The sequence below is a fragment of the Balaenoptera borealis genome (genome assembly GCF_965194805.1).
Source record: "Balaenoptera borealis genome assembly, chromosome: X".
Taxonomy (NCBI): Eukaryota; Metazoa; Chordata; class Mammalia; order Artiodactyla; family Balaenopteridae; genus Balaenoptera; species Balaenoptera borealis.
This window is the reverse complement of record NC_138881.1, coordinates 48,684,325-48,707,492: the sequence shown is the minus strand read 5'-3', so window position 1 is coordinate 48,707,492 and position 23,168 is coordinate 48,684,325. Positions and strand designations below refer to the sequence as shown.

Here is a 23,168-nt window from a genome sequence, read left to right as displayed (position 1 = left end):
CCCAAACACACCACTGGATGTGGTCCTGCCACCAGAAAGACAAGATCCAGCCCAACCCAGCAGAGCAAAGGCACCAATCCCCTCCAGCAGGAAGCCTACATAACCCACTAAACCAACCTCACCAACTGGGGGCAGACACCAAAAACAACGGGAACTATGAACCAGCAGCCTGTGAAAAGGAGACCCCAAACACAGTAAGTTAAACAAAATGAGAAGACAGAGAAATATGCAGCAAAAGAAGGAGCAAGGTAAAAACTCAACAGACCAAACAAACGAAGGGGAAATAGGCAGGTTACCTGAAACAGAATTCAGAATGATGAGAGTAAAGATGATCCAAAATCTTGGAAATAGAATGGAGAAAATACAAGAAACGTTTAACAAGGACCTAGAAGAAGTAAAGAGGAAACAAACAATGATGAACAACACAATACATGAAATTAAAAATTCTGTAGAAGGAATCCATAGCAAAATAACTGAGGCAGAAGAACAGATAAGTGATCTGGAAGGTAGAATAGTGGAAATAACTGTCATAGAGCAGAATAAAGAAAAAAGAATGAAAAGAATTGAGGACAGTCTCAAGAATTCTGGGACAACATTAAACACACAAACATTTGAATTATAGGGTACCCAGAAGAAGAGAAAAACAAAAGGGTCTGAGAAAATATTTGAAGAGATTGTAGTTGAAAACTTCCCTAATATGGGAAAGGAAATATTCAACTCCAGGAAGTGCAGCGAAACTCATACAGGATAAATCCAAGGAGAAAGACGCCAAGACACATATTAATCAAACTATCAAAAATTAAATATAAAGAAAAAATATTAAAAGCAGCAAGGGAAAAGCAACAAAAAACATACAAGGGAATCTCCATAAGGTTAACAGCTAAACTTTCAGCAGAAACCCTGCAGGCCAGAAGGGAGTGGCAGGACATATTTAAAGTGATGAAAGGGAAAAAACTAAAACCAAGATTACTCCACCTAGCAAGGATCTCATTTGGATTCGACAGAGAAATTAACACCTTTACAGACAAGCAAAAGCTAAGAAAATTCAGCACCACCAAAGCAGCTTTAAAACAAATGCTAAAGGAACTTCTCCAGGCAGGAAACACAAGAGAAGGAAAAGACCTACAAAAACAAACCCAAAACATTTAAGAAAAAGGTAATAGAAACATAAATGTCGATAACTACCTTAAATGTAAATGGCTTAAATACTTCAACCAAAAGACACAGACTGGCTGAATGGATACAAAAACAAGACACATATATATGCTGTCTACAAGAGACCCACTTCAGACATAATACAAATACAGACTGAAACTGAGATGATGGAAAAAGATATTCCATGGAAATGGAAATCAAAAGAAAGCTTGAGTAGCAATTCTCCTATCAGACAAAATAGACGTTAAAATAAAGAATATTACAAGAGGCAAAGAAGGACACTACATAATGATCAAGGGATCAATCCAAGAAGAAGATATAACAATTGTAAATATTTATGCACCCAACAGAGGAGCACCTCAATACATAAGGCAAATACTAACAGCCAGAAAAGGGGAAATCGACAGTAACACAGTCATAGTAGGGGACTTTAACACCCCACTTTCACCAAAGGACAGATCATCCAAAATGAAAATAAATAAGGAAACACAAGCTTTAAATGACACATTACACAAGATGGACTTAATTTATATTTATAGGGCATTCCATCCAAAAACAACAGAATACACTTTCTTCTCAAATGCCCATGGAACATTCTCCAGGGTAGATCAAATCTTGGGTCACAAACCAAGCCTTGGTAAATTTAAAATGGAAATCGCATCAAGTATCTTTTCCGACCACAGTGGTATGAGACAAGATATCAATTACAGGAAAAATAGTGTAAAAAACCCAAACATATGGAGGCTAATCAATACGCTACTAAATAACCAAGAGATGACTGAAGAAATCAAAGAGGAAATCGGAAAATACCTAGAAACAAATGACAATGAAAACACGACAACCCAAAACTTATGAGATGCAGCAAAAGCAGTTCCAAGAGGGAAGTTTATAGCAAGACAATCCTACCTGAGGAAACAAGAAACATCTCAAATAAACAACATAACCTTACATCTAAAGCAATTAGAGAAAGAAGAGAAAAAAAACCCAAAGTTAGCAGAAGGAAAGAAATCATAAAGATCAGATCAGAAATAAATGAAAAAGAAATGAAGGTGACAATAGCAAACATCAATAAAACTAAAAGCTGGTCTTTGAGAAGATAAACAAAATTTATAAATCATTACCCAGACTCATCAAGAAAAAAAGGAAGAAGACTCAAATCAACAGAATTAGAAATGAAAAAGTAACAACTGACACTGCAGAAATACAAAGGATCATGAGAGATTACCACAAGCAACTCCATGCCAATAAAATAGACAATCTGGAAGAAATGGACAAATTTTAGAAAGGCACAACCTTCCGAGACTGAACCAGGAAGAAATAGAAAGTATGAACAGACCAGTCACAAGCACTGAAATTAAAACTGTGATTAAAAATCTTCCAACATATATATGTGTTAGAGAAGAGCTAACACCTATTCTTCTCAAACTCTTCCAAAATATAGCAGAAGGAGGAACACTCCCAAACTCATTCTATGAGGTCACCATCACCCCGATACCAAAACCAGAAAAAGATGTCAGAAAGAAAGAAAACTACAGGCCAATATCACTGATGAACATAGACACCAAAATCCTCAACAAAATAGTAGCAAACAGAATGCAACAGCACATTAAAAGGATCATACACCATGATCAAATGGGGTTTATCCCAGTAATGCAAAGATTCTTCAATAAATGCAAATCAGTCAATGTGATATAACATATTAACAAATTCAAGGACAAAAACCATTTCATAATCTCAATAGATGCAGAAAAAGCTTCTGACAAAATTCAAGACCCATTTATGATAAAAGTCGTCCAGAAAGTGGGCATAGAGAGATCCTACTTCAAAATCATAAAGGCCGTATATGACAAACCCACAGCCAACATCATTCTCAATGGTGAAAAACTGAAACTATTTCCTCCAAGATCAGGAAAAAGACAAGGTTGCCCACTCTTACCACTGTTATTCAACATAGTTTTGGAAGTTGTAGCCATGGCAATCAGAGAAGAAAAGGAGATAAAAGGAATCCAAATCAGAAAAGAAAAGTGTCACTGTTTGCAGATGACATGATACTATACATAGAGAATCCTAAAGATACTACCAGAAAACTACTAGAGCTAATCAATGAGTTTGGTAAAGTAGCAGGATATAAAATTATTGCACAGAAATAACTTGCATTCCTATACACTAATGATGAAAAATCTGAAAGAGAAATTAAGGAAACACTCTCATTTACCATTGCAACAAAAAGAATAAAATCGTAGGAATAAATCTACCGAAGAATACAAAAGACCTTCATGCAGAAAACCATAAGAAACTGATGAAAGAAATTAAAGACAATACAAACAGATGGAGAGATACACCATGTTCTTGGATTGGAAGAATCTACATTGTGAAAATGACTATACTACCCAAAGCAATCTACAGATTCAATGCACTCCTTATCAAACTACCAATGGCATTTTTCACAGAACTACAACAAAAAAATTCACAATTTGTATTGAAATACAAAAAAAACACAAATAGTCAAAGAAATATTGTGAAAGAAAAATGGAGCTGGAGGAATCAGCCTCCTTGACTTCAGATTATACTACAAAGGTACAGAAATCAAGATAGTATGGTAGTGGCACAAAAACAGAAACATAGATCAATGGAACAGGATAGAAAGACCAGAGATAAACCCACGCACATATGGTCACCTTATCTTTGATAAAAAAGGCAAGAATATACAATGGAGAAAAGACAGCCTCTTCAAAAAGTGGTGCTGGGAAAACTGGACAGCTACATGGAAAAGAATGAAATTAGAACACTCCCTAACACAATACACAAAAAATAAACTCAAAATGGATTAAAGACCTAAATGTAAGGACAGACACTATCAAACTCTTAGAGGAAAACATAGAGAGAACACTGTATGACAAAAATCATAGCAAGATCCTTTTGACCCACATCCTAGAGAAATGGAAATAAAAACAAAAATAAACAAATGGGACCTAATGAAACTTCAAAGCTCTTGCACAGCAAGGGAAACCATAAACAAGACGAAAACACAACCCTCAGAATGGGAGAAAATATTTGCAAATGAAGCAACTGACAAAGGATTCATCTCCAAAATTAACAAGCAGCTCATGCAGCTCAATATCAGAAAACAAACAACCCAATCCAAAAATGGGCAGAAGACCTAAATAGACATTTCTCCAAAGAAGATATACAGATTGCCAACAACCATACGAAAAAATGCTCAACATTGCTAATCATTAGAGAAATCCAAATCAAAACTGCAATGAGGTATCACCTTACACTGGTCAGAATGGCCATCATCAAAATATCTACAAACACTAAATGCTGGAGAGGGTGTGGAGAAAAGGGAACCCTCTTGCACTGTTGGTGGGTATGTAAACTGATACAGCCACTGTGGAGAACAGTATGGAGGTTTCTTAAAATCTAAAAATAGAACTACCATACGACCCAGCAATCCCACTACTGGGCATATAACCTGAGAAAATCATAATTCAAAAAGAGTCATGTACCACAAAGTTCATTGCAGCTCTATTTACAATAGCCAGGACTTGGAAGCAACCTAGGTGTCCATCGACAGATGAATGGATAAAGAAGATGTGGCACATATATAAAATGGAATATTACTCAGCCATAAAAAAATGAAATTGAGTTATTTGTAGTGAGGTGGATGGACCCAGGATCTGTCATACAGAGTGAAGTAAGTGAGAAATAGAAAAACAAATACCATATGCTAACACATATATCTGGAATCTTAAAAAAATATGGTTTTGAGGAACCTAGGGGAAGGTTAGGAATAAAGACGCAGACGTAGAGAATGTACTTGAGGACACAGGGAGGGGGAAGGGTAAGCTGGGACGAAGTGAGAGAGAAGCATTGACATATATACACTACCAAATGTGAAATAGATAACTAGTGGGAAGCAGGCACATAGCACAGGGAGATTATCTCGGTGCTTTGTGTCCACCTAGAGGGGTGGGATAGGGAGGGTGGGAGGGAGGTGCAAGAGGAAGGAGATATGGGGATATATGTATACATATACCTGATTCACTTTGTTATACAGCAGAAACTAACACATCAATGTAAAGCAATTATACTCCAATAAAGATGTTAAAAAAATAAAAATAAAAATAAGTCAAACTGCCTAAAGCCATCTAGACATAGGAATACATCCAAAAATGGAAGCAGGGGTGTGAGTGAAGCAAGAAAGTGAAGACAATTTTCCTATAGCCTCTGGTCACATAATATGTGGTTAATCCAGGTGAAGGCTCATGGAGAAGGCAAACATCTACATGGGGAATGTATCAGGGTAGTTCATTAGTATAAGTGTATGTGGAGGGGACCTATGTTTAGCTGGCAAACAAAGTTTTACACACACACATACACACACATTTGAGGTTCAATTTACATTCCTCAAATAAGGAAACTGATGTGTTTCAGGCTGTACCCAGTACCAGGATGCTCTTTTCCAAACCCTTTGGAGTCCTAGGGTAACTTATAAGGAATACAAAGCATAATGACTCAAAAATATTAAGGTCATTTATTTGATGTAATGAAACCCAAGGTATCATGTAAAGCACAGTACAACTTTTCTTTTGCTCCAAAAGGATCACCTTAACTAAAGAATTATGTACGGGATTATATATATATATGTACATACATACATATTTGTATATATTGGGTTGGCCAAAAAGTTCGTTCAGGTTTTCCATTAGATGTTATGGAAAAACCTGAAGGAACTTTTTGGCCGACCCAATATATACACACATATATATATATATATATATACACATTCACACACACACTGCTATAACCTACATCTTACATACCACTCTTAGTTTCAGCTTCCTCACATCACCGTGGTGAATGCCAGGGGGAGGAGAATATTATCAAGAGAAACAGGAGGTCAGAATAGCACTGTAACCTTCATTCTCAAACTAGAGTCCTTTGACCTCAGGCATCTGCTCCTATTTCCTCCTCCCAAGCTCCCAGCACTTTCTGACATTCAGTTTAAGATCTTGTTTGAGTCCTTTCCCATGTGTAGCATCATGAAATAAAACAATGAGTTTATCTAGACGTTATGTCAACAAAGGTGGCAGTCTACTTCTGATTTGTTATTTATTAAAGTAAGAAATGCAGAAGTCTGTAACATGACTTCGTTCTCGAATAACTTTGACCCCAGACCTTGCAACTTCAGTGAGAAGCTGAAAAGTCCATTTGGGAGAATATTAGCTTTGGAAGGAATCTTGAAGGTCTTCTAATTCATTCTTGAATATTTCTGTCTAATGGGCTTCCGTTTAAACAGCTCCAGTGACAAGGGTATCTTCAATTTATTGCTAGAAAGTTCCTAACAGTAAGCCAAAATTCTGACTTCTTGTAAAATTTAAATTGATTTGCCCTCTGAAACTACCCAAGTAAATGTTACGCCTCTTCTATCTGACAAGGCCCTCAATTATTAAAAAAAAAAAATCCACAACCCCCAGTCTTTAGACTAAAGCATTCTTGATCCTTTTAATAATTGTTCTGTGTCTATTTGTAAATGAGTTACCATCTTGGTCACTTTCCAGGTTGTCTGTGTCCATCTTAATTGTGGTGCTCTGAAATGATCCAAATCTCCCAACATAAACAATCAAGTACAGAAAAAAACATTATGAAGGACTTCTCTGTGCTGGACACCATGCCCCTATTAATGGAGCCTAAGACTTTATTACACTTGTGTGCACTATAATCTCACATGGTGGGCTCATGTTAAACTTACAGTAAATTAAAATCACTGAGTCTTTTTCACAAATGCTATTTTTAAGCCACATAACCCCTTTCCTTTAGTAACTGAACTTTTGATACAAGACTTTACATTTTATCCTATTCAATTTAATCCTGCTAGATTTGGCTATAGTTTTTCTTCAATCTACTAAGGACTTTTGGATCTTGTTAGTGACATCCAGTGCATTTATTCTGCCTTCTAATGCTATACTATTTGCCATGGGATGGGCAAGCTATTTTATATTTTCATACTAGTCATTGAAAAATAACTTCAATGAGACAGAACTGAGGTTAGAAACTGCTTGTTTATATTGACACATCATTTGGCACTGTCAATTCAACTTACTAACCCATCTACTGGCCTGTTATTATATAGCTCATGTTACTCCATTTTTATTCTTAAGGGCATTTTGAGAAACTGCCAAATACCATGGTGAGGTACACAATGTTTATTGCCTTCTGAGGTCTCTGGGAGGCAGCTCAACAAAATGCAGGCATCCTCTAGAGCAGCTGAAGCACAAGTGGCCCATGTGATTGCCAATTTGGAGGCATACCGTATGTGTTAGGACACTGTGGACAGATGTACTGAAGAACAGTTTCAAATATTAGCCATAACTCAAAAGTCAGAAAGCCAAACCATCAAATTGCAGTTTTGATTATGACAAAGCTGATTCTCACATATGCATTTTTATGGGAGCTGCACCAGAGTGAACAGCAGCAGAGATGCATTCATTTAACAACAGCTAATGTATCTCCACAACAACACCCAGGAGGCAAGTTAGTACATAATTTATTATAAAATCTCTATTATAAATAGACCAGTATAGTTTAATAGATTCAGGGGAAAGCAGAAGAGTGAACTGGTTAAGCACACACTCTGGAATCTCAGAATTGGGTTCAAATTTTGACTCTGTCACTTAATAGCAGTGTGACCCCAGAAAATTAATCTGTTTATTTCCTTATCTGTAAACTGGGGAAGATAATAGTAGTACTACCTTATAGGGTTGCTATGAAAATTGAACATAACCATGAATACATTAGCTATTATTATCATCCCAATCTAACAGAAACAATCTTGTGAAATCCAAGCTAGAGCTGAGTAATCATGTCTTTTTTTTCTTTCATGCTCATCAACCATTCTTTTAATAATAAATTAAAGCATCTTTCCTGAAATTACCTTAAATTTGCTAATCTACACATTGGGCTAAGAAGTTCTGAAGTTGAATTTTGATAGTACTTAGGGAACCCAAATCTATGTTTAGATACCTCAGTACAGCTGAAGCTAGCTAGCTATATGCTTCAATACATATCCATTTGATGGATAATGCTGCCTATGTATGTCAGGACAAACAATTCCTTATTTGAGAGTGGCTTACCCAAACTTTGGAGTTTGCTGGTTTAGAATAACTTTTGCCAATGGTGCTTACCCATTATCAAAATGTCTAAAGCCTTGGTAAGAATGTACACCACCTGATGAAGTTGCTCTTTGGGTGGCTTCAGTCTGATATCTGAAATCATAATCCAAATCATTTTTCTCCTTTCTAGTTTTAGAAAATTGTTTTTCCCCTAAGTTTCCTAACAGCCTTCTGGGAAGATGGTAGCATTGGAAAAGGTCCCCAATTTTTGCCCTTCCTCCCACAAATCAATAGAAATGACCACAGGGAAACAAAAATTGAGCAAAACCTGTACAAACAATGAGGGCATTAGAATTGTCAAGGAATTTCTGTAAGACATGATGCTGATGGGGCCATATTGAAATATATCACCAATCTGAAGTTCTGTGATATATTGACAAATCAAGAAAATCCTGGCAGAAAAGCACTAATACCATCTAGCTTAAAGGAGCAAGGACTGAAGGTGGGAGCAGGCAGTAAAAAGACTGGGATGAGAACCTCTCATAAATTGAGGTAAGTCTGAGTAACGTTCTTCATCTAAGCCTCCCAATACATTTTTTTAATAAAATAATACAAATTGGAAATATCAAAATTGCCACATAGTTTTAAAAGTTTACATTTACTAAATTAAGCTGTATTATGAACATTTTCAATCAGCTCAGTCTAGCTGTATGGCTGGAGTAATCAATTCATTTGAGAATAATGTTAAAATTCTGAATTTGAGTTTTGTGAACATGAAACACAGGCCAAAGGGCTCTCCTGATACCCTAACCCAAATCCCTGGGCTAGGCCCTGGCAGGAATTACTCCATTTGTTGCTATTTTGACATTGCACATCAACAGACTTTGGAGCAGGCTGCCCCTTCTCAGAAGGCAAGCTCAGCATCTCTGACCATGGTCTCAATAAACATGATGGTCTCAACCTGATATAAGTCCTCATTAATAAACCAGCAGGACTTATTTCAATGTTTTATATCCAACCTCCCTGACACACTGGCCACACACAAGTGGCGAGTATATATGATATCACATACCTGAAGTAGAGGCCAAAAGAGCAAATGAAGAAAGCCAACTTGAGGTGAACATCTCCTGCTGGGATTGCCCCTGGCCCTAGTTCCCTCCCCACTACCTCATCCTGCTGGCTCACAGAGCCAGTAATATAAACTTACACCATCTAGCCATCTAGTGTAAGCTTAGAGAGGGGATGACAACCAAGTAAACAGTGAAAGCATAAAAGAATTACCCTACTCTTATTGGAGGGAGAGAGACAGCAGGTTAGGATATGCCCTTCTTATTCAATGATGAATAAATGGATAAACTGTGAATTAACAGTAGATAAAACCCAAAACAAAAACAGAGCCTATGAAAAGAACTTGCAAGATAATAAGAGGAAATTATATCATGTAAGAGACGAACAGTTTTAAAAATTTTTTTAAAGGGTAAAGTTATAAACAAAAATTAATTAACTGGAAAGGAAAAATACAACCAAAAAATAGAATTAATAAATTAAAGACTTGGACCTTTTCAGGGAGAAAACAAAATGTATTAAAAGGTAGAGAAACATTTGGCAAGGGTAATTAAGGAATTCTCTGTTCCTTGAATGCCTGAAAGAAATTTACCTGTTAAATTGTCTGAGCCAGGCCCCAGAAAACATCCAGTTTTTCCTATAGCTATTGATTTATTGCTATTTTCTATGTTACTGGCTTATTTTTATATTGATTTTCCTATAAAATCTTTCATGTCATAAAAATTCTTAAATTTATTATGGCAGACTTTGCTATTGTAATTATCATAAACACCCAGCATCATACAGCAGTGAAATAATAAATCACCATTTCCTAACTTGATGTTCTGAGGAACATTGATATGCCAAATGTTATTAGGGTGTTTAAAAGAGAAAATAGTTGTTCTTTACTCAAATAAGTTTAGGAAATGCTGAGTTAGATAAGATTAAATAGTTTTTACTCTTTTAAAGAACATACTCCTTTTAAAAAAAATAATACTAGTCAAAATTTACTGCCTAATGACTCTCTAAGAGGGGCTATAGTATACAGCATTTTGCAAACTTATTTGACCATCTCCCAGAGGAATGGTTTTTCAAAAATGCAATTTAGAATTGCTGCAGCAAACACAGTCTGGTTAAAATGAGAAACAAGACAAGAATGCCACTGCCACTTTTCTTCTTTAGCACTATTCTGGAATTGTTTAACCCATGCCATCAGAACCTATGTTATAAATTTTGAAAATAACCTATCATTATAACTTATCATTGATATGATTGCTTACCAGGAAAAACTCAAAAGGATCAACTGAATGTCTCTGAATTTAATAGATTCCAGTAAACTGCCAACTTAAAATTAATCTATGAAAATACATTCTTCCCCTATATAGCAAAAATGACCACATAGGTAACACACTGAATAAGAGCTCCCAATTGCAGTATTGTTTCCCATATATCTGTATTACCTAGGAATACATTTATTACAAATTATATGGGACTTAAATAAATAAAACTCTCCTGAAGGATGTAAAAGCTTTTTAAAAATGAGGCAATATATCATGTTTCTGGAGAGCACTGTAATTCTGTACTTCTCACTATCGTATCAATTTAAGACAATCCTAATCAAATTCCCAATTTATTTTTTTTTGGGGGGGAGGGAAATCTAATAACTGTAAAGTTCATCTGGTAAAATAAACACGTTGGAATCATTAGAAAATTGTGAAAAATAAAAATAAATAAGATCAAAAGGAGGACTTGCCCTAAGAGATATGAAGTCATTTCTAACTCAATAACTACAGGCTGGTGTACTGGGGCTACAATGTTCAGTGGTACTAAAGAGAATTCAAACACAGAATAAAGTATATATATGTATGACATTGCAAATGGAGGGGGGGATGAGGACAATGAGATAAAAACCAGGTAACAACTGTCTACCCTTTGGGGGAAAAAAAAAGTTAGAATACCTAAATCTATACATCAAAATAATTCCAGACAGGGCAAAGGAACTTTTTTTAAAAAACAAAACCATCAAAATTAGAGAAATACAGGATAAGATTTATATAATCTTGGGGTTGGCAATCCTTCTAAACATGATCCTAGGGCCAGAAGGCAAAAAGGAAAAGATTTATCCATTTTTAATTTTTTTATTTTTTTAGTCATTTTTAATGCATTTTTCCCTGTGCACAAGAGAAATAACTGATAGAATCAAAAGATACAGTTTCCTTTATACACAGCAGTTAAAAGTAATGCAAACGTCACATGACATTTTCAGTGAAAGTTACATTTCCAATTACAAATCAAAATGCGTATTAGGGTCTCTTTACGGGAGAAGCTGAGAAGGAAGTCTTAAAAAAAGCACTTTCCTGGCATTACTATACTGATCCTTCAGGCTGCACTAAGATTAAGATCATATACAATCAATTTGCAAATGTTGACACAATGTCACACTGTAAGTTTTCTGTACAATTAAATGTATACTTAGAGATACCAGGATAAACATTTCTACTATATTTTAACTGAACTTGCCTAGCCAACATTTCCACTGAGAAGTTTATCAAAGATGCTGTAAGATTCTACAAAATTGTGAGATATACCGAGCTCCAGAAATATTTCTTATATCCTTTCTCATTTTGGTTATACATATTCTGCTCAGAGATTCTGTTGTAATATTTCTAGATGTACAGTTCCAATTGTGCTTACTGTACTGTGTATAAATATAGCAAAAAAGATCAAATGGTATAAATCTTACAGCATTTTGCTAGCAAAAATACATGCCAAAGTCACAATAAGCAATATTGTACCACAAATTAGAGAGCTTCAATTAATTTATGTTTTTAATATTTTCATTCTACATTTAATTACTATCATAGGATAATGTTTAAAATGCAAATAAATTGGACATCTGTAGAACAAAACTTGTTCACCCAACTGTAAAGGTTGATACCTGTTTCCAAAACTCACAATAAAAGCAGAAGTGTTTGCATGCAACACCTTTGAGTGAAACGGCATTGATTCCCACCATTCAAAACAGAGAAGGAAGGAAGGAAGGAAGGAAGGAAGGAAGGAAGGAAGGGACGGAGGGAGGGAGGGAGGGAGGGAGGAAGGGAAGAGGGAAGGGAGGAGAGAAGGGAGGGAGGGGGGGAGGAAACAAAGAGGTAGGAAAGGACTCCACCTTAAAATGCATATTTAATTTATAACTAGACAGAGTTAAAAGAATCAAAGTGAAAGTAAAGTACAATTTTGTGTGTTTAAAGATTTAAGAGCCATTATCAAAAATAAGATACATTTTTTCAAGGTATAGAAATGTAATTACGATGGCTGGGAACCCAGCAGCCTCTCAATGGCTGCATTGATGTCGCCTCCTGTTGCTATTAGAGCCTGCAAGTTTGCTTCCCGGTTTAAGAACCCCATTGCGTTGAGCTGTTCCAGTTGTTGTTGAAATCTGACTTCTGGATTCGGCAGCTGCGGAGGATTTGCTCCAGCCAGAGCCTGCACCATTTGCTGAATGAACTGCTGGTTGGGTCCAGATTCCGATGTTGGGCTCGTAGTTTCACTGGGTGCAGAGCTAGATACAGTGGGCCCAGGGGGGGCGCCTGAGCCAGTGGAGCCAGGGGGACCTGCAGGGCCAGTGGGTCCTATGGGTCCAATGGGGCCTATGGGAGTAAACGGGACTATGGGGCCAATGGGGCCTATGGGTGTGACTGGGCCTACAGGGCCTATAGCTGTTCCCAGCACCCCCACCCCGACACCTGGAGTGAAGCTTGGAATGAGGCCAGGTGCTTCAGTGGCTAATGTCTGTAGCCCCTGCTGGATCTGCATTAAAGCCTGCATTGCTCTTGGGTTCGACATGGCTGAGAGTGTGTCTGGATTTTGCATCTGCTGCAGGAAAGCAGGGATCTGTGGACGCATCTGCTCCTGAAGCTGAGGATTTGCAGTAAACACAGGGCTATTCAGCATCATCTGTGCAGCCAAATCTGGATTCTGGGTCAGCGACTGCATCATGCTTCTCATATAGGGTGCAGACAGCATATTCTGGATCAGCTGGGGGTTTTCAGTTATCTGTTGCAGCAAGCTCTGCATTCCTGGGGTGCTGAAGATGCTGGCGACATAATTAGCTGCAGCCACTGTGTTCCCCGTAGCACTGCTAGAGCTAGTGCCAGATCCACTGCCACTGCTCGTTGTTGTGCTGGTGGTCGCAGAACTCTGGGTAGCCGGTGGTGGCGCCCACGGATTGGGTAGTGGATCGCGATTTTCTGTGCGGGAAGGCTGCGTACCTTCCCCAGAGGAGGAACTGCTCCCCACCGAGGCAAACGGATTACCCCCAAACTGCTCTTGTGCGGCATTCAGCATGGGTTCTTGAATGTCAGTGTACATGCGCCGTAAAGCATTGTAGCCACCTGGGATGCTTTCAAGATTGCTGAGAGCCAGGTCTTGATTTCTCATCATTTCTTGCATCATAGCTGGATTCCTGGCGATTTCGAGGGTCTGCCTCATTATATCTGGGTTGTTGAGCAGATGACTGATTTCTGGGTTTCTCTGAATCAATTGTTGCATCTGTGGATTGGCCATAATGAGCTGCCTCATCAGATCAGGATTCGAAAGCATGCTCTGAACAAAGGGATTTTCCATGATTTGGATCATCATCTCAGGGCTGGACAGGAGCTGCTGCTGCATCTGGTTCTGGAGCTCAGAGAAGTTGGTCGAGCTCAAGCCCAGGCTGCTAAGGCCTGCAAGTCCTCCCAGGCTCCCCAACCCAAACGGGTTGCTATTTGTGGAAATAGGTGTGGAGTTACTCCTGGGAGTCGACGCGGTGGTAGTATTAGTTCCCGCGGCATTACTAGGCTGGGTGGACTGGCCCTGAGGTCGGTTCTGGCTTTTGATGACAAGATGAACAGTCAGTCCATCATGGATGCCATGCTGAATCAAGGTATCTTGATCTTTTAAGATTTTTCCGGCAAAAATCAGCACTAGCTGATCCGTTTGGGATTTGAAGCGTTTCGAAATCGCTTCCTTAAACTGCTGGACTGAGCTGTTCTCGGGCACTGCGAACTCCTCTTTCTCTTTGGGGGTCTTCACAGTGACTTTGATAATTTTGGGCTCCGCCGGGGCAGAGGCAGGGCCTTGGGCCGCAGCAGAGCCGCGGGAGGGGCGCGGGGGGCCGCTGCTCTCGCCGTTCTCAGCCATGGCGGCCGCAGTGACGCAGGCAGACAGGGAAGGCGCGGGCGGGCGGGCGGGCGGGCGAGAGAGAGAGCGAGGGAAGAAGGAAGGAAGGAGGCACCGCCGCAGCAGGCTGGGCCGGGCTGGGCGGGGAGCGCGGAGCACGGTACCTCTGTGTTGAAGACAGCAGATCCCTGGTCCTCCGGTGGAGAGAGGGCTCCGAGTAGGCCGCGGGCCGAGGTCTTGCCGCTCAGATCTCTGGGCCGCCGCCGCCGTCGCCGTCGCCGCCGCCGCCGTCGCCGCCGCCGCCGCCGCCGCCGCCGCCGTGTGATCCCACCGCGCGGTCTCCCAGCAGCTCCCGCAGCTGCTCCGCCCGCTCCTCCCCGCCCCTTCCCCTCCCCCAGTTCCGCGCTCGCCTCCCCGCCCCCCTCTGCTGACGCGGCGCCAGGCCCAGGATGATAGAGTCGACTCGGTCAAAATTAAAAACTTATGTACTGAAAAAAAAAAAAAAAGATGACGGAGAGAGAGAGAAACAGAGAGAAAGAAACAAAGGGACAACAGAAGACAAAAGAGAGGGAAGGAAGGAGGAAGAGAGGAAAGGGAGCCAGCTTCTATAAAGGACATTAAAGACTAATGAGAATATATATATATATATATATATATATATATATATATATATACCATCAGGCAGTGAAGTGAAAAGATGAAAGCCTGAATCAAACCGACCCGAAGTAAAAGATCAAAAATGAGAACCAAAGAACTCTGACAAAGCAAAAAGGAAAAGATGAACTCCCCCTCCTTGGGGGAAGGGAAGAGGACTGGGCAAGAGCCTGCATTTTACAAAAAAAGTGCAAATGGCCAATGGGCGTATAAAAGGATGATTAAGCTCACTAGCAATCAAAGAATTTCAAATTAAAACAATGAGATTCTTCTTCTGTCTTATATTGGCAAAGATGAAAAATAATAAACCTTATCATTGAGAGAGAGCTGAGAAAATGAACTGTCATGCCAATTGAAGTGTAAGTTGTTATCTTAAGGCAATTTTAACATATATGTAAACATTTTAAATATTTCCACCTTTATTTGGAAATGCCTAATTTAGAGACCTCACCTATGAAAATAATTGGATAAGGACACAAAAGTACATATGTATAAAATGTACGTGCACTGCAGCATTTAAAAAAAATATTTTAAAAGATAATCAGTGTCTCTTTACACAGGATTGGTCAGATATATTATGATATTACCATACAAAAAAATAATATTCACTGTTTAAGAAATGGGTGGTTAATTTGTATGATAAAAAGTGTACATGAGGGCTTCCCTGGTGGCGCAGCAGTTGAGACTCCGCCTGCCAGTGCGGGGGACACGGGTTCGAGCCCTGGTCTGGGAGGATCCCACATGCCGCAGAGCAACTGGGCCCGTGAGCCACAGTTACTGAGCCTGCGCGTCTGGAGCCTGTGCTCCGCAACAAGAGAGGCCGCGATAGTGAGAGGTCCGCGCACCGCGATGAAGAGTGGCCCCTGCTCGCCGCAACTAGAGAGAGCCCTGGCACAGAAACGAAGACCCAACACAGCCAAAAATAAATAAATAAATTAATTAATTAAAAAAAAAAGTGTACATGAAATAATGGTAGTTACAGGAAAATTACAGAGTATTTTCACTTTCAGTTTTATATATGTCCATACAGTTAGAAATTATACAATCACATATGTTTCAGTACCAAAAAATACAGTAAGTATATTTTTATTTTAAAACTATTTTTTATAAACAGTTTGTATGTGTAAACTGTCTTTAAAGACAATGTATGTGTATGTATAAAAAGAAACCTGGAACACTATACACAAGTATGTTAATGGTGGTTATTACTTGGTGCTAAAATTATGAATAACTGTTCCTTTTTTTTTTGCTGAGTTGGGTCTTCGTTGCTGCATGAGGGCTTTCTCTAGTTGCGGCAAGCGGGGGCTACTCTTCGTTGTGGTGCACGGGCTTCTCATTGCAGTGGCTTCTCTTGTTGCGAAGCACGGGCTCTAGACGCACGGCCTTCAGTAGTTGTGGCACGCGGCTCAGTAGTTGTGGCACGCAGGCTCTAGAGCGCAGGCTCAGTAGTTGTAGCACAGGGCTTAGTTGCTCCTCAGCATGTGGAATCTTCCCAGACCAGGGATCAAACCCGTGACCCCTGCATTGGCAGGCAGATTCTTAACCACTGTGCCAACAGGGAAGTCCCCTGTTCCTTTTTTTAAAATAAAATTTAAAAAATTCTGATGGCTTTTATAAGTATGCACTGCGTTTACAACTTTTAAAAATGAGAAGGTATTTTGGTGAGAAATTATAGGTAGAAATTGACAGGCACACAATAGTAGTGGCAGCTATTAACACATGTATCTAATTTAGTTACAGATTAAGTAGGAGAAATAAAGATCTAGCCCTTGAATAATAGAATGAATAATTTCAAATTTATGTATAAATTTCTAATTCTGGTTTATACCGTGCAAAAAAGTACCTTTTCCCCATAGTATCCAGTCAACATTTAATAGCATTTAGGCCACAAATGCTTTAGTAAATCTCAAGATAAGAAAAAAATATAAGTATATGATGTCTCTCAATAGGGGGATGGATTAATATAGTGTGATTAATGTGATTATTAGAATACAGAAGATAAAAGGAATGAACTAGATCTAAATATATTTATATATATAGATCTCAAAAACCTAATTAATTAGCAAAACACTCTATGGTGTTTATAGATGCATTCATATGTATGTGAAGCTATTGAAAATATACTAGAATGATTCATACCAAATTTGCACCCATGAGGAAGAGGAAATGAAATAGGACACAGGACAGTAATTAAAAGGAAATTTAATTAAATCTCTAAAAATATATTTTCTCTTTTAAATGGAAGCGAATATGGCAGAATAACAAGAGTTAATTCTAGGTGGTAGCGATATGAGTATTTGTTATAATACTATTTTATATTTTTTTTAGATTTTTAATTTTCTCAAAAAAGAAAAAAATTAAGAAAGTATCACAGGTCATCTTCCTTGATCTCAGTAGAACAAAACTAGATATTAATAATGAAACTGTGAATGAAAAACTCAACCACTTGAAAATTAAAACAGAATTAAGCACTTTTGGGACAAAGTGCAAATCAAAGTTCTTATTAGAGTGAATTCAGAAAAATAATGATAATAAGAACATAAACATTCATAATTATGATGGGATTTCCCTATATGTGATCTGAGGATCTCATTCAAAAATACGGATTTCTAGACCCCACTCCAAACCTACCAAAATATAAGTGGTGCTCAGGAATCTGCATTCTTATCAAGCTTCAATTTAGTGGTATTTGATTTAACTATGTGAATGAGCTCAGAGTCAAATTTATACACTCAAAGATCTTAAATACCAAAGAATAGAGAGAGAAAAAATTAATTAGGCTTTCAAATAAAGAGGACAACAGAAAAAAGAGGGAAGCAGGGTGATGGCTACAAAATGATAAAAATCAAACATTAATGACTTAACAGACTCAAAAAATGAAATTTGCTAAGAAAATCTAAGAAGGTCTTTGAAGAACAAGTCAAATAGATAAACCATTATAATTAGGTGATTCTCTTACAAGTCTCTCACCAAGGAACACAGCACGGGCAAAAGCACACTCATCCTCTTCCTGAATTCTCCTAAAAGCACATTTCTTTTTTTTTTTTTTTTTCCTACTGTAAGCTCTTTATCCCTGGTGGTGCAATGGTTAAGAATCCACCTGCCAATGCAGGGGACACGGGTTCGATCCCTGCTTCAGGAACATCCCACATGCCACGGAGCAACTAAGCCCGTTTGCCACAACTACTGAATCCCACACACCTAGAGCCCGTGCTCCGCAACAAGAGAAGCCACCGCAATCAGAAGCCCACACACCACAACGAAGGGTAGCCCCTGCTCACCACAACTAGAGAAAGTCCACACGAAGCAGTGAAGACCCAACACAGCCAAAAATAAATAAATTAAAAAAAAAAACAATAAATAGCAATCATCCTGAGTTCTTCCATAGAGGGTAATTTCTGAGAAACTGAAAGACTTTGTCAAAGAGGTCTCCCCATGGGAGGTGGAGGAAGACCACAGTTTGGGCTCAGTAGATAGAGATTTAGTATTATTTTGGCCATTGTTTTCTCTCTCCACCCCAGATTTATTGAGATATAGTTGACATATAACACTGTGTAAACTTAAGGTGTACAGCCCATTGATTTGATATACGTATATATTGAAAAATGATTACCATTGCAGCATTATCAGGTCACATAATGACCTTTTCTTTTTTGTGGTGAGAACATTTAAGATCTATTCTCTTAGCAACTTTCAAGTATACAATACAGCATTATTAGCTATAATCACCATGCTGTACATTAGATCCCTGGAACTTATTCATCTCGTAACTGGAAGTTCATAGCCTTTGACCAACATCTCCCCAATTCCCCTCATCTCCCAGCCCCTGGTAACCACCATTCTACCCTCTGTTTCAACGAGTTTGGCCAAAAGCACATTATCTTGAATTCTCTTCATTTATCTTATAAATCATGTTATTTTTTGCATTTTAGTCCAAAATATATCCACTTTAATTTTTTAAATTACAACTAAATAAAATTAGCATTCCAGCAGTTAAATGAACATGCCTTTGTTAGTGAGAAGCACAACATTAATCAGCGGAAACTTAAGAAAAGAGCAACAAGGTAATTACATGAAAACTAGAATTCCATGAGTAGATTTAATCACAGATAAAGGGTATATTTTTGAGAATCATGAGAAAAGACTTTGTGCAAATCTTTGCTAATGACAAAGAAAAATGGATCACTGTATTACCTTTCTAGGAAGGTGTACATGACCAAAGTATATTCAAGAAGTAGAAAACCTTAACAGGTCACGTAAGAAACTTGTAAGAAAAAAAATAAGACATGAAATAATTAACTATTTTAAAATCAGCTTTCTTATTCAAGGTGGCAACTAAGCCTATGCTTTTACCTCCTATCTTTACCAAATACCATTGAACTGACAAAAATGACATGAGAAACACAATAAATCCCTAACATGTTGGAAAGGTGGAAAGAGTGAAACTTTCCATGAATCCATGAATCTTCATCTTAAATGCCAAAATAAATTCTAGATAAAAAATGAAATCATAAAATTTGCAGAAAACTATTATAGCAAATATTTATATAACCTTGGTTTGGTTATGGCCTTTCTAAAACAAAACAAAAAAAATAAATGGAAAGATAGACAGATTTCCTAAGGATTTTTAAAATTCTATATGTCAAAAATACAATAAAAATTAAAAGGTTAAAGTCAAACTAAAAGAAATTGCAACATTTATAACACATGAAGTCTTAATATTCTTGACATAACACACTTCTTACAAATCATTTTTTTAAATGAACACCATAAGAGAAAAATAGACAGAAGACATTAGTATGTTAATGTCACAAAAGGGGAAAAAAGAGTCAGGAAGGAAGGAAGGAAGGAAAAGGGAGGGAGGAAAGAAAAAGAAAAAAATGTTATCTTCTTTAAGTAAAAAAATACAAATTAATATAACTGAAATATTTTGTCTATTAAATTAAAGAGAACAATATAATATTCAGTCCTGACATAGTCAGTCTAGACTGCTTAGCTTCAAATCCTGGTTCCACTACTTCCACTTGTTCACTACATGATGTTGGGCAAGTAATTTAACTTTTCTGTGCCTTGATATTTGTCATCTGTGAAATGAGCTTTCTGGAAATCAAATAACAACATATGTCAAGCACTTAGAACAGTGCCCCATTCATAGTAAGCACTATATGAATGATATTATTGTTCTTATTATTAGAGGAAACAGGACCTCATTCCTACTGGGAATTAGGTTACTTGGTAGGTTCAACTTATCTGAAGGACAATTTGCTAATAAACACCGAAAGCTTAATAAAACATGCAGACAATTTTACTGAGTAATTCTTCTTTAGGAATTTATCTTGAGGAAGTAATTTCTGTTGTTGGGGTCTTGAAGTGATTGTACTAATTAAATGGAGTATATCTACAGAATTTAAGGGAAATCCTATGGTTGCTCCCCACTCCTACTGATGCACATAGGGGCAAATAATACAAGCAGAACTAGAGAGACAGCAGAGTGGTACAATGGCAAGAGCCTAGACTTAAGCCAAAAAGACCAGGATTTCAACTCTGGCTTGGTCACTTATGCCTGTATGATCTTAGTGCAGTTCATTTCATTTTTCTGAATCTCAGTTTCTTCATCAGCAAAACTGGGACTAACATGCATACATTTCACAGTTGTAGTAAATACATGATAGAGGCATCAATTGCTCTGACACACCCTCTCTTCTGAAATAAAACAAATGAAATAAATTTACCCTTGGTAAGTTAAACTATGACCAAAAAAAAAAAAAAAAACAGAAACAAAAACAAAAGCAAAAAAACCAGTAAAGGATCAGACCAAAGATAGTCTACCTGGCAGATACATATTATGTTCTAGAGATGTATATTCAAATCATCTATCATTCTTGTTCTAAATCTATAGTATCTGTAATCTTCTAATAATCTTGATTTTTCATTTAGTTTGCATATAAAAAAGAATGAACAAGTCAGGCTTTCTTGAATGTTCAGAAATTCTGGTGCTATATACCCACTTAAAACTTTAGCACATGAATTACAAACTGGCAACTCATGGACTGGCTTTGGCCTGCCAACACCTAATACTTGGCAAATTTCCCATACAAATCCACATTTCAAGCTTTTCTTTTAAAACTGGATGATATGGCTATATTAGACTAATACACTTGAAGGGCCACAGTTTGACTGGAGCTGAGTAGTGGCTGTCCCTTTTAGACAAGGCATGTGCTCTGACTCTACCAAGTCCACTTTATTAAATTGCTTATCTAGTTGGTCCCATAGGCATTGGAGTTTTTTGACCCTTTCTGGAAGAGTTCAAGCCATCCCTTCCCTCATTCTATCTCCTGAAGAGTAGAAGCACTGAAGCACTGAGGTGAGTTGCAAAATCCAAGAACACACTTGTGTCACTTTATTAGAATGTGGGGTATTCACCCTGGGGGAGTGTATAAATATGTCTGTATTGGCACAAACACTCCATCGATGATGGTGACGATGAAGAGGATGATGATAGCAGCCAATACTTACTTTTCCTTCAGTTTATCTTTCCATGTCATTTACCATCAGAGCTATGAGACTTCCAACTGAACACTGGGAACTTCCAACTGAACACTGGGAGTTGAGCAGGATATGAGATGGGGTTGAATGAAGCCTATTTCCTACAAACAAGAAATAGGGGACACAGAAAGGCTTTTGTGCCTGGGAGCCCACAGGTTTCTGCTCAATTTCAATGGTAAAAATCAGTTGTTCCACCAGATACAGCAGTGGTAGCAGTATTATCTATGGCAAGTCTTCAAATTGAGTTTGTCTACACAAAGCCTTTTCAAACAGTAGGAGGATAAAGATAGTAGCTTAAAGAGAATCAATTTCTAGATACTCAATTTCCATATAGCTTCTTTCCTAAAATTGATCTGCTAGAAAATGTCCCTTTTTGCAATTTACCTTTTCCCGCTTTACAAAATAAAGGCATACTTCTGTCATTCATCTAAGATTTGACAATATTGCATTGCCTCTGGGGATGAAAACCTTGAGTTTGTTTACAAAGGGAAAATTTAAAGTACATATTGGTGTCCACACTGAGAAAGTGAATGACTCTAAACACTACGTAATAAATCATTTTGCAAGTCTGTAATTTCCAATTCTTTGTCTTGGACAAAATTGAAGGAGGACCTAATTGAATTGTCAGCTGATAAATGATTAAAATGATTTATGAAGATGGATAATTATGTGATTTTTGGCCTATTATCTGCAAGGAAATTAAAGATGGAAGGAAATTACTATAATAAAGTCCTTTAATCCCCATCTATTCATTTATTTATTATATATTTTAGTGCTTATATCAATAAAAATTTTAAAGGAAAAAAATTGCTAGCAATGAGTACTATTCATGTTTGGTTAAATAAAATAATAGGGAAAAAATCCCTCAAATGAATATTCAATTAAATTTTAACTTTTTACTTTTTAAAATTTACAAAGATTGGTGATGCATTTATATTATTTTGATCAATCATATACTGACAATAATCAAATGATAAATTAATAAGGAACAGTTTTTAACCTTTAAAATTAATTTTAACTTAAATAGTTTTTGAGGTAGGGAAATATGATACAGTGATCAATGAAAGGCTTTTTAACAAAAAATATGTAAAATTAGGACAAAAATTCTGGGGTGATAATAAATGGAACTATACATTAGAGGAAAAAAAGAAACAATATAAATTATCCAATAGTTAAAGAAAATTATTTTAATGTATTTTAAAAACAAATGATGAGGGGGAAGTGTAAGCTGGGACGAAGTGAGAGAGTGGCATTGACATATATACACTACCAAATGTAAAATAGCTAGCTAGTGGGAAACAGCCACATAGCACAGGGAGATCAGCTCGGTGCTTTGTGTCCACCTAGAGGGATGGGATAGGGAGGGTGGTAGGGAGACTCAAGAGGGAGGAGATGGGGATGCATGTATATGTATAGCTGATTCACTGTTATACAGCAGAAACTAACACACCATTGTAAAGCAATTATACTCCAATAAAGATGTTAAAAAAAAAACAA

The 23,168-nt window shown here is 37.5% G+C and overlaps 2 protein-coding genes across 2 annotated transcripts in view; one reads left to right on the top strand and one right to left on the bottom strand.

The window, feature by feature from the left end:
• Positions 1–16,060, bottom strand: part of UBQLN2 (ubiquilin 2) — a 433,909-nt gene extending 417,849 nt beyond the window's left edge. The window contains exon 1 of the mRNA XM_082376594.1: positions 4,005–16,060. Coding sequence (XP_082232720.1) covers positions 12,618–15,089 — 2,472 coding nt within the window. The 5' untranslated portion in view covers positions 15,090–16,060 and the 3' untranslated portion in view covers positions 4,005–12,617. The remainder of the gene's footprint in view (positions 1–4,004) is intronic.
• LOC309620349 (zinc finger X-linked protein ZXDB-like) overlaps positions 1–23,168 on the top strand; it is a 962,758-nt gene that overhangs the window by 488,694 nt on the left and 450,896 nt on the right. The gene's annotated exons all lie outside the window — the stretch shown is intronic.